Genomic DNA, 17481 nt, shown 5'->3' on the forward strand with positions numbered 1-17481 from the left:
CTGGGCACCAAGTACCAACCGGTCATGGAGGAACTAAAGGGGGGCGGGATGACTGGGCAGTAGCATTGGTCACCTTCCGCTCCCTGTGGATGTGTGTGGAGGTGAAAACACCCACACACAGAAATAAACACATGTTTCATGGACACATACACTACACACACCTCAACACTTTTAGTCTGCACTTACAGACTGGACATCTGGTTGTGGAACTTGGTCAGCTGCGCCCTCCATGACTCAATGTTGGCTGAATGAAACAGACTTTCTGTGTGTGCGAGTATGTGTTTTCTGTGGTCTCGTAGCAATATGATGCGGCAGCTTCGCACTGGACGTCATTGACACTCCTGTACAGCCTTAATGGCTGCTGACGCACGGTAGCACAATTGCGGTGCTTTGCGGTGCACTTTTATATCACATAACAACAAGATGAAATTTGGAGCAGCGCTACGGGCAGAATGGTGACAGCGAGTGAGAACATTGTTCTAATTCTACAGCGCTTGAGTGAAAACCTGCTCGACATTTGATTGTTTGGAAATCAGAAGCAAGCTGTTGGTTATTGAGAGTCTCTGCAGTGGGTGATTTTAGAGCAACCACTGCCACAATTCTATGAGTAACGTCCCTGCTAATTGAGCTAGCTCTGAACTCAATGCATCAGATAAAAGACTACATGCTATGGCACATTATATTTAAAAAAAAACAACAACTCAACTATACATTCCAGCTCAGGAAGGCCTGTAATCAAAAGCTGCAGAAGTAGGAGTTGAGTTGGACCGAATACGTTTGTCAAGCTGCTGTTCCAAAGTTCAAGATTAAACCTTACTGTTCTCCCTTCACACTCCGCAGTCAGCTACAACATTATGGCCTAGTAGACGGCACTTTCCAGCACCATCATCCAAGCACCAAATGGGGAAATTTCTTTGGGTGCAATATCAGTTCCTGCTGTAGAGTGCAGAACCCAGCCATGGCAGGTTGTTGCCACTAAATCAGTAAAAATATTGAGCGTGTACAGACCTGCAATGATCTCCCTGAGTTTGGGGTCCAGGTTGACGGTGCAGGGCAGAAACATCTCCACGTCTCGAGCTGTAAGGACAGGCGTTCTGGAAGAGAGGAAGACCTCAAAGCTACGGATGTCGCCATCGATCTCCAGCAGGGGTTCGATATCCTTGGTGGTGGGGATATTTTTGGAGATTCTTCAGGGAAAGAGGAAACAAATTTTATTTGAGAGGGTGTTAGTGCACTGCTCATTTTTGCTATACACTCATCGAGATAGAAAAGAGACAGAAAATGGTACAATAAACTGCACAAATAAGTCAACCTGTCAGTTTAAAAAAAAAAGAAAAAAAAATCTGACTTGTGCATCCAAAGCGGAAAATGCAAAGTGTTACAAAGTGACAAAAAAGAAAAGAGGAAATAGCAAGCACTACTGTTAAGATTTAAAAGATATGCCAACGGTCATCATCATCATGAGAGCAGAGAGATAACTGGATTTAGAGAAGGCACGATAGTAAAAGGGGGGATGTTTGAGGACAGATAGAGTGAGGGATGTTATCTTTTCTAAGCAGAGGAGGAAACCTGAGAAGATGACAATCAGAGTCATTTAGCAAGCAGCAGACGGAAGCACGTCATGATGCACTGCTGTGGTTAATATGATGTTTGTTATCGCAGGCTCTAAATAAACACCATGTTTGGAGATAGCTCCAATACAGCATGATATAGTTTTTCCAGCCTACACTGCAAGAAAAAACTAACCCAAAACTTTGTATGATACGTATAATGTAGCACACTGTGTTTAAAATATAGAATATTATGATTTGAATTCCTAAACTGAAGATTAAACTAGTAGCTCTGAAGTGGCAACAGCATGTTTGAAATAAATGTAAAGTACAATAATTTCAGTTTAATCAAGGACAGGGTCATAGGGGTCCAAGGATTTAAGGGATGCAATTACTAACAACTCAGATCACATCTCATTGATCCTATCAATCGGACATGAAAATATGAAACTGGGAGAGACTTATGACATTGGCCATTCATCACAAGAGTGAGCAGTTCTTATCAGATGAATGAGGAGACTCCACTCGGGAAGAGACATTTTTCTCATCTCCGCCTCCATTTGTCATCCAAACCCTTCATCATTTTCTCAGTAAATGCTTTTCTCCCTCCACATCCTGCTTAACCTTCTTTCCATCCAGATCAGCCCCAGCTTAGCCTACTCTCCATGCATCACGCAGTCTGTCTACTGGAACGCTCTGCTGAGATGAAAAGCTGGGTTTTTCCCCAAGTCTGATATGTTTTTGAGAGTGAACAGAGGCGAGTCTTTCTGTTCCTTGATTGGATGATTAGTAGCACTGCTGCAGCACGCTAGCAAAGTCAGGATGAGGTCAGCAACTGGCGAGAGTTCAACACAGCAGACTGTTAACTAAAGTTATCCGCTAACTTAATCCAGTTAGGCTGGTCAAAATGTCGAATCGGCCCACTCAAGTAAGGTTCTCATAAATCAGTGATGAGTAGTCAAAAACAAGACTGAAAACACAGTTCCAAGTTACATAACTTCCTTTGGCCTATGCTCTCCTGTCCAGACAGCTTCCAGTGAGTGAACAGGTAGGGGTCCAGTCTTCTGCTCAAGGACATTTTGACAGGACAGATGGTCAGTGGTGGATGCATCTGCTGCTGCAGAGCTTAAACCTTTGACCTTGTGATCACAGGATGTCTCTGACCAAATGAAACGGGTCTGGCAAGGAAAACTGGGATAGGGGTGTCCGAATGAGATATTTTGACAAGTTAAATGCTTTATTGGAAAAATGTGGCATTTTTTCTCAACTCCCCCAAAAACTACCAGTAAATCTTTAGGTGGGGGTGGTGCTAATTAATTAACTGACAAGAAAAATGAACTAAATCGAAAGTTTTGCATCTCTGGGTAATCCTGACCTATCTTTTCAAACCCATACGGTTTTAGTAGGAGACATTTACCTCTCAGAACAGTCCAGGTGGGCCACACCAAGCCACTGTCACTAGTTCAGCCAGCACAGACTCACCTGCGCTGACAGACAACAGAACAGGCTGTGAGTGGGCAGCACAAAAAGGCACAGCGGGCTCAAATGCACAAAGCCCTCTCAGTGCTTTTTCAGGGAGAACCTTTAACAGGACCCAAAAGGTTGAGGAAGCTCCCTGCTGGCACACAGATGAACCCTGCTCGTGTAACCTCTGCTGCAGAGGATGAGAGGGCTGGTGATGGGATAGATTATACAGATGTGCACACACACACACACACACACACACACACAAGAAGCACCAGTGATGGTGACAGCACTATTGCTAACTGAGAGATCACTGACAAAAATAACTGTAATGTCAACCGCAGACACCTGGGCAGGGTGGATGAGGAACATTAAGTGGTGTAGTGCATGTTTTTGTGAGTGGTCCTTTTCTCATGAACTGCTTTAACCATATACAGACAGAGATGCCCGCGCTTTCCCCCCCATTTCCTTACTGATGTTTATTTGTGGGTCTGCAGACACAGACTAAAAGGAGCCAGTGACTCTCACGCTGACAAACACACACATGCACACAGGGCGCTTCCTTTTGCCATACAAAGATCACCCTCCAAACACTTAAGGAATCTTCTGTCTTTTTATAGAACCATCTATCATAACTCTATTAGGGTAAATTAAGGAAGCAAAACAACAATGAAACTCCACTTAAAATACTTTAAGCCTTTTATTTCCTACATCTGTTAGCCCTTTAGGAGTAATGTATGTACAGCTAAGAATGTCAATCAAGGTCAATGACACACAAATAGAACATTTAACCATATCAGCCACAGAAACCAGCGTTATGCATATCTAGCTTACCTGTGTGTTTCCTCTCGCAAGCTCTTTACCCACTGAAAATATACACTAACACGCACAGCTGCGTCTTCCAAAGTCAACCAGAAGAACAAGTCAAGGACATGTCTCACTGAGTTACACCCGGACAGATGGAAAGAAACGGGAAGACACTGAGAGTCAGAAGTCCATTTCTGATGTTCCCAGGTGAGTCGTCGGACGTATCTGCAGCCAGAAAGACACTGAGCAGAGCTCCGACTTAAACTATAGCTCATTAGGTAGATGTTAAGAGAACAGAGAGCACCAAGAGAAATAACAAAAATATGTGACGGGCCAAATTCAATCGAATAAAAACTAATCAACATAACCCATCAAATGCCATTTGTAAGTGAGGTTTAATGGTCGAATGCAGTCAATTTGGATTTGACATTAAATAACTGCCACAAATGATTTCAGATTTAGGCATTCTTATCAGCAATCAGTTGCTCAATGACAATATGGCTGTTCAGGTTGGAGCACTCAGGAAGCCATTGTATTATTTTCAAGCATGCGAAGGATGAACGTGATAAAGGCCAGCAGGCATCTCAGCAGCAGTTCTTACACAAAAAGCCTATTGATAGAGCTAAGCTTATAGCTTCAGCAGAACAGGCGCTTCGGTCCAACTACTCTCTGTGTGGCAGGGCCACTGAGAGCTTGTCCAAATGCTAATAGGTCCCAAAGCTGACTGGAGCATAGCCTTTCTTCTCCTCTCAACCTCCCACACATTGCAGCTGATGGGAATGAGCCCGAATTCATCATCTACTCCTTGCATACACTCTTTGGGCACAGAAAGTATGAATGTGCCACTTGACTTTGCTTTACAGCTGCCCTCTGTGCTTACGGACAACATTCGCAAACACACCACAAAGAGGTGGTCTCTCTGCCAAACATTTCCATAAAGGGACCCAAAGACAGTGAGATGCCAGGAGAACAGACGAACGCCTGTGCACATTGTGTTTGAGAAGCTCAAGAGTTTCAATGTCAGACACTGTGTGACCAGTACAACAATGTGTGGGTGAAGAAGTTAACCAGGCCTGGGTCCGGCACATTCCTCTGCCGGTCAGAGTCATGTCAGAGCCGCTGGCAGTGTCTGCCAAGCGCGTGGATGAAAACAGCGAGCTCCTCTCAGGGAAAACAGAGGACAGGCAAACTGGCGCGTGGACTCGCAGCAACAATGCCGATGGAAGTTATTGTTACAGTGGAAGATGCCAAGGCCTCTACCACCCAAAAAGCAGAACGAGAGAGCAAAAATGTGTTTCCACTTTAAATGACGCCATGTTCTTTGTCTCCTTCAAAGTCAGATGCATTTCCTTGATTTGAATCAAATGCTTCAAGTACTGTGGACCTCAGATTTTCTCTCATTTGGTCTTTCATCCTCATCTTGGCAGTGCCAACTGACAACTTGCGGCAGTGTCTGTTTTTCATATGCATTTGTGGCAAAGTTTAGTTCAGAAATTGAAACTCTCATGTACTAAACTTGACCTGTGCAATCCCGAAGCAAACCACAGAGACGAAGCAGGCTAATGGGAAACACACCATGCTGATAGAAAGCAAGCAGCTTCAGAATAAGTGGCCTCTCTGCAAGACGGGCTAAGGACTCGGTGGTTCCCTGAAATGTTGATTAAACTTAAGTGTAGCGCCAAAATGGAGCCTCCGTGTGCCCAGCCCCTACAACCTTAACTGAACCCTCCACTAAGAGCAACTAAGGCCTCGTTCTTGCAAGTAGTAAAGCTATAAACCTCAGATTGGTGATTTACGCAGATGAGGGGAGCTTGAAGCATCCTCGGACCACGGCAGGGTTTGCTCATTGTGACATTAATTGCACGATGAAGTTCAAATCAGCACATGTGGTTGTTTGATAGCTATAATGACCAGCTGATATGCCGCGTGAAGCTGAGTTGTTGAGTGGACGGCTAAAGTGAACACAGCTTTCTTCCTGAGTGATCTATCCAGGTGCCACCTCAAAGTACTTCTTGTTTTGAGAGTGCATCAATCTCCCACCGTGAAGTGCATTCGTCAACAGAAATTGCTGTCCAGGCCTCATTCTCTGCACTTTTTGTGTTCGATGGTCAAAACAAATGCTTTTCCACTTCAATATGTGCGAATTAGAGTCACAGATGACGAGCCTCTCCTGATCATTGAGAATTTGCTTTGAAAGCAGATTACTTGAGGGACCCCAGTGGAAAAATCTGATTATCAACTCGGAGCATTACTGTAGCTGGCAGCATGATCATACACCAAATTAAAAGCTGCTTTTAAAGGAGGGTTGCTGCCATTTCACTGTGGTTTATACACACACTTACTATGAGAGCCTGACTTCTATTGACTTTTGAAGGGCTAGGATTTTAACATCAGTTAAGGGTCAGGCGTGTGTGTGTGTGTGTGTGTGTGTGTGTGTGTGTACACATCAAGAGTGCCTATGGCTCCCGCTGTGGCTGAGTGGGGAATCTCACTGTCTGTTTAAAGGTCAGCGCAGACCCTCTTGCAACCCTGCACTGCTATTTATAATCAGAGCCCCACCTTCCAGCAGATCCAGCACAAAGAGACAGCATAGCAGGAGGGAGATGAGTGCTAATGCTCAACACGGCAGAAATTCCAAAGTATCGGACAGATGCCTGCTCTTAAGCCCCTCAGTCTTTTTCTCTCCATCTTAGTATCGCAACCATATGTTAATCCAACATTGTCATCACTGATGGATGACTGCGACTGAGCAGAGGTCAACCAGAGGTGTAGTGAGGCTTTTACAGCATCTGAAATGATAATTTGCGCTTTGCACAAAAAAAGAGAAGAGAGCAGTTCTCTTGTTTCAGACCAATTAGACTAATCTTTCAACCTCGGCTTACAGGCAGAAATGAAAAGGGCTTTAAGGATTTTCTAATGAAGAATGCTGCATGAAGTTCTTTCCGTCCTCACGTGGTGCTTCCACACACACACACACACACCTCCTGTGTCACCTGTACCAAGTGCCTGTGGCTGTCCTTTTTTCTTTTCTTTTTAACATTTTAAGCCGCTCAGCAGGGGCTGAGTGGTGCTGGAGCTAGCTGAGGCTGATTCATGCCTTAGTCACCGCCAGCAAACACCTGAGGGATTGAGGAACGGTAATACAGGACAAACCAACACGCATACACACACTGAAATGAATTCAGCAGAGGACCCGTTTCACTAATACAAACAGTCCTGTGGGACACAGGAGACATGTGCATGAATCTGTGTGTGTCCACCACCTGGACTATCTCACTTGGAGCAACAGCATCACTTGGGGCTTAAAATCCTCCCAGAACGTTAACAACCAATGACGAACGTCTCACGAAGCAATCCTGCTGGTATCTGGTTCGATCCTCTACAGCATTCACGCACATTGATTCCTTTACCTCCATTTACCTCCTGAGACTGAACTCTCTCCTCTCCCTGTCTCTTTATGCCATTTCTTATCTTTTTTTTCCACCCCTCTCCCTTTCCCATCTTTATCTCACACAAAGCATACTTTTCCCCCCCTGTCCCTGTCTGTCTTTATCTGCCATGTGGTCTGTCAACACAGTGGTATGTAGGTTCAACGCTGCTGCTCTCAGTGATTCAGCCAGAAGCCTATTGAGACATAGGTGACTTCACACCTGTCTTCACAACTTCACACACATCTTTAGGGCCTGTGGAACTGGGAGGTCAATCGCAATCAAATGACCAGTTTTACCCCAATTTTCAGTAAAACAGCTTATCTATTGGGGGGGCTTCAGCATGAGGACAATGGGAGACAATAAGAGAGAGAGGGTGAAGAAATCTATTTGCCACACATCTAGAATCTACAACTGGACAAAAAATTATATGCACAAAAGGACCAAGTAGCAAAGAACAAAGACTTTTCATTTTAGGGCAAGACAACTTAATAAGTCTTCATTAAAAGAAAAGAATAGGATTGCACCATATTTGCCAGTTATAAAAGACATAATTAAAGGATACCACATAAAGGGACTCAGAAGCATGAGTTTTGGAATGGCACTTTTAACCCAGCACATAATTGCAAGTAAATTACAATAATTGTGCCAATTAAAGTAATCCTGAATGAAGAGAGTGTCATCTTAATGTTTCGGTACTTAGAATAAGAGTCTCTCTAATTAAGAGTGAATTGCTGGGCTACATATTCACTCAGATTTAGATTGGCAACGAAAAAAAAAAGAAGAAAAAAGTGTCCAAGAAGTACCTGGTTCTACTCACGTCTCTGAAAGGATGATTGTTTGGTGGATGAATGCAGGGCCAAGCCAGCAAAACGGAGCGCATGAGAGGATTAAGAGATCATAGATGGATGGAAGAGATAAAACTCTTAAGCTGAGACCAAACAATTAAAAACTTAAAAATGCATAGAGTCTGAGCCTTTTCTGCAAACAAAAAGGAAGCAAACACGGTGGCACTTAAGTACCAAACACAACAGTTTTACCTGAGAACATTTTCCGTGTTCTGCTTCCTGCACTGTGTGTGTGTGTGTGTGTGTGTGTGTGTGTGTGTGTGTGTGTGTGTGTGTGTGTGTGTGTGTGTGTATTTGTTGAACACAGCCTGCATCTCATGGTCTGATTAATTACACTGATTCTCGGAGGAGTTAGGGGTGACATATGTTCATGCACTGGTGTGAGAGCTAGTTCTGTGTGAGTGCAAAAATGTGTGTGTGTGTGTGTGTGTTTGAGCAAGTATTATACATACCCAATACATTAGATTTACATACAATTTGATATGTGTGCATGTTCAAGTGCAACTGCAACGGCTCATAGTGAGGGCTGAGTGTACACAGGGGTGTTTGCGTCTGGTGTGTAGCATAAAAGAGTTTGTGTGTGTGAATGTGTGGGTGTGTAATGAACAGAAGCTTCAGGTGCAGCGCCAGAAACACACTCCTGAGTGCAGCAGGGGCATCCTGGCGCAGACAGGGCACCAGATGTCAGAGCAGCGCAGGAACCTGCTCAGTGGACCAGTGACACTTTTTCTAGAGCTGAGAACTGGATCTGCACATCCAGGAATAAACTCTCCGATGGCCTGACAAAACCCGCCCTCGCAGAGGTCCAAATATTGTGTATGAACCTCATAACCAGAACTACTTCTCTCAAACAAATCACAGAGGGCAAAAAACGCACCGTTTTCATTTTCCTAACTTCCTGGCAAGTCAGATTTTTGCAGGACAAAGCCTAACAAGTCACTGAGATAGTTTGTTAGTTAGTTTCATCGTACATTTCTTTTAGGTGCTTTTCTCGCATCCTGTTAATTAGGGCGTCATTACGCTTGGTTTAACTCTCAGATCATCGGATGCAAGAAGATGTATGTGTAGCCATTGTTGTTAACAGCAAACTAGCTGTGTAACTAGCTAACAAATGGCCAATGATTTCAACATAATTTCACCAAATAATAATGGCCGTCATTCACCAAACACCAGTCCTCTTCAACCCTTCACAATAACAGGCAAGAGTCAAACAGAAATGTATTCAAGCAACAGCCTGAACAGCTACAAATAGATTTAAGTATGTTAATTTCATGTTAACAAAAAAAGGACTAATCCAAGGTGACTTGTGTTTTGTTTTCTCTTCATTTTTTGCAGTTTACTGGGCAAGCTGTAAGGCTGACTCACTGCTTGAAGTGTAATTTTTCAGGGCAAAAGAAGCAACACAAACATTTTAGCTACGCTCTGGCAATGTTTTTAAACTAGATTACTGTGAGCCACTGTCGTCTGCAGTTAGAGACATTTTTGTTACACAGAGTAACCTTACATTACTTTGGTCTGCAGCCCCAATGTCTTCCCGTTAATGATGGAAATTTCTGAGCTTATTAACCGATTACACATTCTCCATCAGATTAGAAAGGCTGTACTGACCTGCTGCTGCTCTGGGAATTAGCATTGCACTTGTCTTACAACGGCACTTCACATTCATTCGTGGACGCTTGTTATTGCCAAGCAAGTCGCTAAAAAAGCTTTTAGCTGTTTTGAAAGCCTGAGTTTACATTTTTTATGTCTTTTCTTGAAATCAAGTAACAAGCCGTGGAGAGTTGTTGTGGAGAGTTGATATTATGATGCAGGTCAGTCGTGGAGGATTTCATTTTTAATTTAACCGGCTGGACGGAGCATACATCCTAAACTGAGACACGTCGCCACATTTGAAGGATCAAACCATTTTAATTTTGTACAGAGGAAGATTTGTCCCCCCTACAACTTTATGTTTTATCCATCCAAAGATTTACAATGCCTAAATGCAATAATATGTCTGCTGAGCTCTGTACTGTGGCATATTAAGCTTTACAAAGAGGAGATGAGAGGAAGAGCTTGTTGCCTTGTGACTGAGATGCAGGGCGACAGTTGACCTATAAGGGGCTGAGTCACCCCCGCGTTCACTTCACCACTAATATATTCACTTAGTTATGCTCAGGGGATGTGCTGTTCTGTTGTGTAAAAATGGCTGAGCACAACAATTTGTACAAATACATATACAGACCACATGGCAGATGTGAACATAGCTGGTCTTGTGGTAATAAAATGAAACAATGCTAACTATACAAAGCGTACTTGGGAATAGTTCAAGTAGAGCTCTGCAAAAATGTGTACAGTGTGCCATAGTGCATGTGCGTAGTCATAAACCCTGTTGACAAGGATAGCCAGGAGGGGTAGTGATCCATTTCTCGAGCAGACAAACAGTCAGTAGCAACACCCCGAGGTTCTTTGAGGCCAGTCAAGTGGTCGCCCATCGCTAACGGAAAAAGACAGAACAACTCATCCGGAACAAAAAAAGGGACCTAAAGAGCCTGAGCTCACAAGAAAGAGGAAGAGATGAACAGAGACAGAAAAAGATATACAGACAGAGGCCTGAGTCTTATCAGAGGAAGATTGGTGCAAGAGATAAGGCCTCTAGACAAGGCGTCGTGTTTAGCCTGTTTGAGGCTTCCTGTCATCATCATTAAGGCAGCTTCTTCGATGGCCATTGCAGAACAGAGCAACCATTTGGAAAAAACAACCAGCAAGTAAGAAGATAAAGTAAGACAGGACAGTTAGTTATGCTGGAGTCTTACAGCTGTATTAGAGAACAAGCATATCATTTCAGTGATATAGGATGTTTTACAATGATAATTGCAAATATTCCGACATTACTTGAAGGGTTTTCGAATAACCAGGACAAAGATATGCCCCAGAGAGGTCCGTTTTCCCAAGAATGCATAGTGTTTAAAAAGGCCCACCTCACACAGCGATTATTTAGTTCAAACTTAATATTCAAGAGCCACAAAAAAAGTGAAACGTAGTACCTTTTGTCCTTTGAGAGCCAAACAGCAAAAAGCAAGTCTAATGAGGCAGAGGTTTGTGTTGGAGATGGGGGATGGAGAGCTGTCTGCTGAATCTAGCTGGCTGAGTAGCTGACAGTAACAGTCTGTGACACTTCCCTGCCGCAGGAGTCGTGGGTGCTAGTGTATTGTGACAGAGTGCAACCTTTAAAGGCCAGCAATTGATGCACAACAGAATCCAGTCCCAGCGACTCGGGCTCTGTCGGCCTCCTCCTCTTGTATGCGGTTAGCACACCTAAAAGTATTCGTGATTTCACAGACACGGGTTCTCATACTGTGCATGCACACAGACATGTAAGTTTCCCTTTTTTGCTGCACATTCGATGTTAAGTTGTAACTTGTACAGTTTTAAGAGTTCCTTTGTGAATTTGAAGAAGTCCAGGCAGTATTTCAGTCTCCAACCGCCTCGAACATTACGATCATTTACAAAGTCTGTCTGTCAGTTGCCAATTAGTGTCGCTCTCACAGCCATTGGCACTAAATGTGTACAGCTGATGTAGCCCCCAAAGAACGGAAAATCCTCTACTGCCACCTGCTGGTTATAGTTACTTCATTAATTTACAAGGAACAGAATTAATTATTATTTACTGACTCCAATTATGAAATTTGTTCCGACTAGTTAATGTCCTCAGGGAAGTTTAGATGTGTGGCCTTCAGTTGAAAAAGAGGCATAAAAAGTATAAAAGACAGCAAAAGATAAAAAAAAAAATGTGAATCCGATAAGTGGCAACACAATTAAATGAAGATGCTCTTTGTTTGTGAGTGTATACCTCTCATAGATGGTCTTGAGAGTGACTTGATCAGTCACTCCATCAGCCTCTTCCAGGAAAAGGATGATCCATGACGTCCTGTAGGGCCACTCCTCTGTCAGGTGGATCCACGACGCCAGACGATCCCAGTTGAAGATTATGTGATTAGCCCGCAACAGACGACCTGTGAAAAATGTTGCAGAATGTTAGGGGCCACTGGTCACCCTGTTATTCCCATCTGGAATAACAGAACATATATTTCTCATGATCACCGGGATGTGATGATTTTGATCTAGGGGCGTAATCAGAGGCTTCCATTATAAACTTACACAGAAGCTGGTTAACATCAAACTTTCAGCACTAATACTAACCGCTTCTGGAATGTATTCTCTGTCTTATCATTGTATTTTTACATCAATACGGCCCTAAACCCCTAAAAAAAACCCTGTTAAATTAACTTTAACGTTTAAATAAAGAAATTACAACATTCAGAGTCCTAAATCATACAGTGATTCTGTCTTTACCTGTGATAGAAACAATGTTCAGTAGTCTCCTCATGGTCTGTGGGCTGATGTCACAGAACCAGTCCTCGGTCACCAGTAGCTTGGTCAAGTCGAAGGACATTTGTCTGGTGATGGTCCTCTGCATCTGACGACGGCGGTATGTGTCCTTAACAGACAAATTAACATTAAAGTTGTTCATTAGTCATGTCTGGACTCAAAATATTTCAAGGTGATGCATCTCGCCAAAAACTAATGGTTTGTTTATTAGTTCTTACAGTTCTACTTGCACAATCCAAACAAGGTATCTCATATCGAGTGGCATGGAATGCTAAAAACATAAATAATTCAGATTCTACTGTAAAAGATTGATATCAGGAATCAGATGCAAACCCAACAGAGCCACAGGAAGCCCATGTACTGTGCAAGGAAGTATTAGGTCCTTTCAGCTGTCTGAAGACAAAGCACCAGTGAAACAGAAGCATTTACAGCTGAGCCTAGAAGAAAGTTGAATGCACAATCTGCATCATAAGACATGTCAGGGTCACCATGTGATCTCAGGTCAAGTCTTCTCAAGATTTATGTTTGAAATGACTGCGGAATATACGCAGACAGGGGGCAAGGCCTCGATATTTCATGCTCACAACAACCGATGCACCCAGGTTACAACAATCCAATTATACATTATAAACTTTGGTAAACTGGTGACAACAACAACAACAACAAAAAAAACTCATTATGCTCAAGAATAGACGTCTGCTACAACCCTTTAAAGTTGTTAACAGAGTCTCTCTTTCTTTAGCTCTGAATCCTCCCCATCTCTGAATGGGAAAAACATACACAGAAGTTACCAAAGAGCCACTGTCCAAAGCTGAAAAGTCATGACACACAGGCGAGCTATTGACACAGATCTGCAGGAAAAACATCTGTGATGGTATCAGACAGCTGTCATGGTCATGAGCCAACGTGAGGCTTTTGGTTGACTTTGAAGTTGTAACACCAGTCTCATGACCTCTTTCTCGGAGAGAGTGAACATATGGCCACCACTCAGTCAGAACTGAAAAGGTCTAATCATACAGACAACCCTGTGTAGCTAACCTTTCAATGTACACCGACTTACATAGTAGTCTCAACATATCAATAGATCATTTAGATTTTTTGGGACTTGGGAGTTTGAAAGGACTGAAAAGCTGATTTCGAGCAGAAATTCTTCATTCCATTCGGTTCCAATAGATCTAATTAAGATGTAGTGGTAATTATGTTATCCGCAACTTAAAAAGCCATATGAAAATGGCATGGATCTAGTCCATTTTCCTCTCCTGCCCTCATTTTAATCTCCTCTTGCCGAAAGAGGGCTCTCCTGCCAAAATCTAGCGAGCAACAAAAAAGAGAGGATTGTGCTCCATAATAAGAGGACTAACACCAATAATTGAGGGTACTAGATAAACTCAAGGTACAAACAAATGTCAAACAAACAAACAAACAAGCAGGAAGGCAGGAAGAAAGGGGGGGTTGTAGGAAGGTCTCGCAGGAGGGAGGAAGGCATCAGCGACAGCAGCAGAGTCACTTAGCCTCCTGCCAGCAGACCTGGTGCCAGTGTTTTGTCACAGGGACCCACTGCTGCTAGGCCTTGTCATTAGGCTGTGGCAACACAGCAGGAAGGATAAACAGCCATTACATCAATTACACCAGGAACCTTGGCCGCACACTGAGCACCTCTCTGTTTTCAACTATGTGTGTCCCCCTTATTTCCTATGGCCTCTCCAGTGCGACGCCTGTGCATTTCTTAAGCCACAGTGAGGGTTTCTAAAACAGCGTTTCTACCCAAACCCAATATTTGCAGATTGTGAGCAGCTTATAAGTTAAAAGAAAAACAGAGTATGCTTGTTAGCGCTATACAGACATATCTAATTTGGAATTACTATCATCCTAGTTTCATATTTCTTATTTTGATGCCATCAAGAATTTTAAAAATCTGCTTAAACAGTTTTTTTCCATTTTTAATCTGCTACATTTCTTTTTTTTTTAAACTGGGTCAGGAGTCACTAATGTGGGTCTGCAAACCCCAACAGAATATCACAGGTATTAGTGGCCTGTAGAAATATGGTTGCATTGGACAGAGTTTACCCTTCGGTTGAGGGTGTTCTTGCTGCCAAACTTGGCCTGGTCTTGGGCGAGGCTGTTCTGGGACAGTTTCCGGTCCATGTCCTCATGCCATCCTTAAAAAAGGCCGAGAGAAAGGATAAAATACCACTCAGTTTGACTTTGTAACATGATTTGAACACATCTTTGTTCATGAACATGTTGAATCTGTTACCATCAGCAGGCAGTCCGTCTCCGTTGGTGGGGGCTGCCATGCAAAGTTTTTTGGCTGTACTGAGTCCTCTGCTGTTAAGGAATACTGGCAGATGGACAATATTCCTCATGTAGTCATGCCCATTGATGTTCGAGTCTCTCAGCACACTATTGAGGTTTTGGTTGATAGCTTTGATGATAATATGGGGGTCGCTGGCAAAGATGGAGATAAAAGGACCCTTGGAGAAGAGGACCCTCACCTATAATGAGAAAGAAACCATAAGGAAGTGGGTAAAGAACAGTTCTCACCATATTTCATGCTGCAAACATATGTTTTCTAAACTAGGATATATTCCTGATGTTTTCAATATGTTTCTGAAAATGGATTGGAGTTGGTTGAGTCATATGAAATATTTAGCACAGCAAATCTTTTATTGTTGTGTTAACAACTTGTATGTAAAAAAAAATGTAAAAAAGGGTGCTTCACATTCTAATCAGTTCACGACTCAACAGCTTAGGGCAATAGTCAGCTGTAGTGCTTAAACTTAATGACTCCTGTGAGAGCCAACTGTCTGCAGCACATGGGGCTGGGGATTTCCTCTCTGCTAACTAAAGAACATTGTCCAAGTGTCACAGGACATTGATTTGTGCTAGATGCATTCATGGTTTGTAAACGTCTGGCCAACACCCTCAGGCTTACCCCACAGAACAATGAAGACCCGTACCTGCTTTAAACACCATCAACTTAGGCGCCATCACATGATGTCTGTAACTTTAATGCATTTGGGAGCAAAAGTGCACAGACTGCAGAAAATGTGATTCAATTTGGACCGTGGTAAATAAGTAACCTACATGAAATGGATTTCTGAGTGGTGTATGAAACATTCTCAACAAAAGATGGTTTCAGAGTGACTGGGAGGTGCTTGCAGAGATTAGAAGATTGCATTAGCACACAGGAGGCTACCATCTTCTCTGGGATTACTTCACCAAATAATAACATTTAGCCAAAGGAAATTATATTACAGCAGCTGGGAGGAAGAATCTGAAGCTGGAGGCAAGCTAAGGCAACTGGGAATACCAAGGCATGGATGTGTGGGTTCTGTGAGGACAGGTCAAAGACCCGATGTAAGTTCAAGTCCCATGACAGCTGCTCTACAACGATTCGACTCAAAGTGATAAATTTTCCTGAGTTGCAGGTGTCAAAAAAATGCAATTATTCCATTAACTTGTTTTCATCTGTTAACTGGACACAGTCAAGCCCTTGTAAACACACACCGTGTCCAGCATCTGCAGCACTTTGTCCTGTTCACAAGCGTCTAGCCCATCGATGATGACAGCCATGCGCGTCTGGTTCTGGGTAAAGCCGTCAATAGTTTTGGCCATTTTTGACATCATCTCAACTTCATGCTTCAGAACCTGGTGAGAGAAAAAAAACAATGGCTCAAAGCAATTTAATTCAATGTTTATCCACTTAAGAAAATTGATTGTATTGAGAAGTACAACTTCATAACTTCATAAGCAAATGGAATGTCCCATTAGCTATGACAACAGGATGTCAAAGGCTTTCCATTCACAGTTGATTAGGTGCAATTGCTTAAGTGTATTATTCTACCTTCATAAATCCCTCACTCTTGAGCTTATGCAAGTTGTTGGCAGCACTGTGCAGACGTTTCCTCTGAGAGTTGAGAACAGAGTCGGCCACCTGCCACCAGGTCTTACAGTTGAGGAGTAAGGCCAGCCCCACCACGCTGGCCATGGCTATCAGTACTGCATTTACAGTCAGATTCTCAGGGTCCACCTAAAGAAAACAGTAAATCAACTTAAAAAAGCACAACATATAGGCAAAAAACATCAAATGGGCAAGTTTCCTCTTCTGCTGCTTTTTCTGCTCACATCTATCTTGTCACCCGTCTATAAGCTCTCTTGAAAACCACAAAAAGAACAAGAATTTCAGCAAATACCAACTATGATTCCACATCAGACAACTCAACACAAACAACTGTGTTATTGTAGCTAGTAGAGACAGGACAATGATTGGTAGGTTTCTTCATTAATGGCTTAATATACCATAGAAAAGACAAAAGGCGATTCAGTGTAACTCTACATCGACAGAGATATGCAGAAACACTTGCTTTAACCCACCTTAAAGATAGCCAGCAGTGCTACGCCAGTGATCAGGCAGCAAAGTGTCAAGGAAAACAGCACAAAAGAGGGAACGCAGCAGGTTTTCTTCCATTTCTGTCCTGTTGGAGGAAGGTAAATAACAATATAAAACAGATACAAAGGGCACAATCAAACTAAAAAAAACCTCACATATGAATACTATTTGAAGAAGGATGTTATTAGTGAGGAGAGCGTTGGCTTGACTGTATGTACGTGCATTAGTGGAGGAATAGCTTAAAACGATGATTATTGTATCTAATTTGTATTGGTCTTGTCGTCTCTGTTACCCGACCTTTAAACAAGGCCCAAAAAGCTATGGAAATAAATATTCAGCATAAGAGTCAACACTCCTCTTCGTCATGGATGGCCTCTCCAATCCTCTGCTCATTATTGCAGAAACTTAGAAGAGCATGTTAAGTCTGCTGTATAGTTTTAAAACAATCCTCTTTAGGAAGGCCCTGACTCTCCTGATGGTCATTACATATTTGCTTATTGGTGTGGAGTAAGGTCGCCCTTTTGCTGTGGTGGTGTTTATGACAGCTTTGTCATAACCAGGCACAGCGAACAATGTTTTGATTCTTAGTCATTTTGCATAGAGGGTCCTGGTTTAGAGAG

The 17481-nt window shown here is 42.8% G+C and overlaps 1 protein-coding gene across 3 annotated transcripts in view; it reads right to left on the reverse strand.

Annotated features, from left to right (window-relative positions):
• kidins220a (kinase D-interacting substrate 220a) overlaps positions 1-17481 on the reverse strand; it is a 39449-nt gene that overhangs the window by 9958 nt on the left and 12010 nt on the right. For all 3 annotated transcript variants that reach the window (XM_072365200.1, XM_072365202.1, XM_072365201.1), the window contains exons 17-24: positions 16846-16946; positions 16316-16501; positions 15979-16119; positions 14726-14963; positions 14536-14627; positions 12433-12577; positions 11930-12092; positions 1009-1187 (exon numbers count right to left, since the gene is read on the reverse strand). In XM_072365200.1, coding sequence (XP_072221301.1) covers positions 1009-1187; positions 11930-12092; positions 12433-12577; positions 14536-14627; positions 14726-14963; positions 15979-16119; positions 16316-16501; positions 16846-16946 — 1245 coding nt within the window. The remainder of the gene's footprint in view (positions 1-1008; positions 1188-11929; positions 12093-12432; positions 12578-14535; positions 14628-14725; positions 14964-15978; positions 16120-16315; positions 16502-16845; positions 16947-17481) is intronic.

This window comes from Leuresthes tenuis, unplaced genomic scaffold (assembly GCF_036924035.1).
Source record: "Leuresthes tenuis unplaced genomic scaffold, fLeuTen1.0.hap1 SCAF_15, whole genome shotgun sequence".
Taxonomy (NCBI): domain Eukaryota; kingdom Metazoa; phylum Chordata; class Actinopteri; order Atheriniformes; family Atherinopsidae; genus Leuresthes; species Leuresthes tenuis.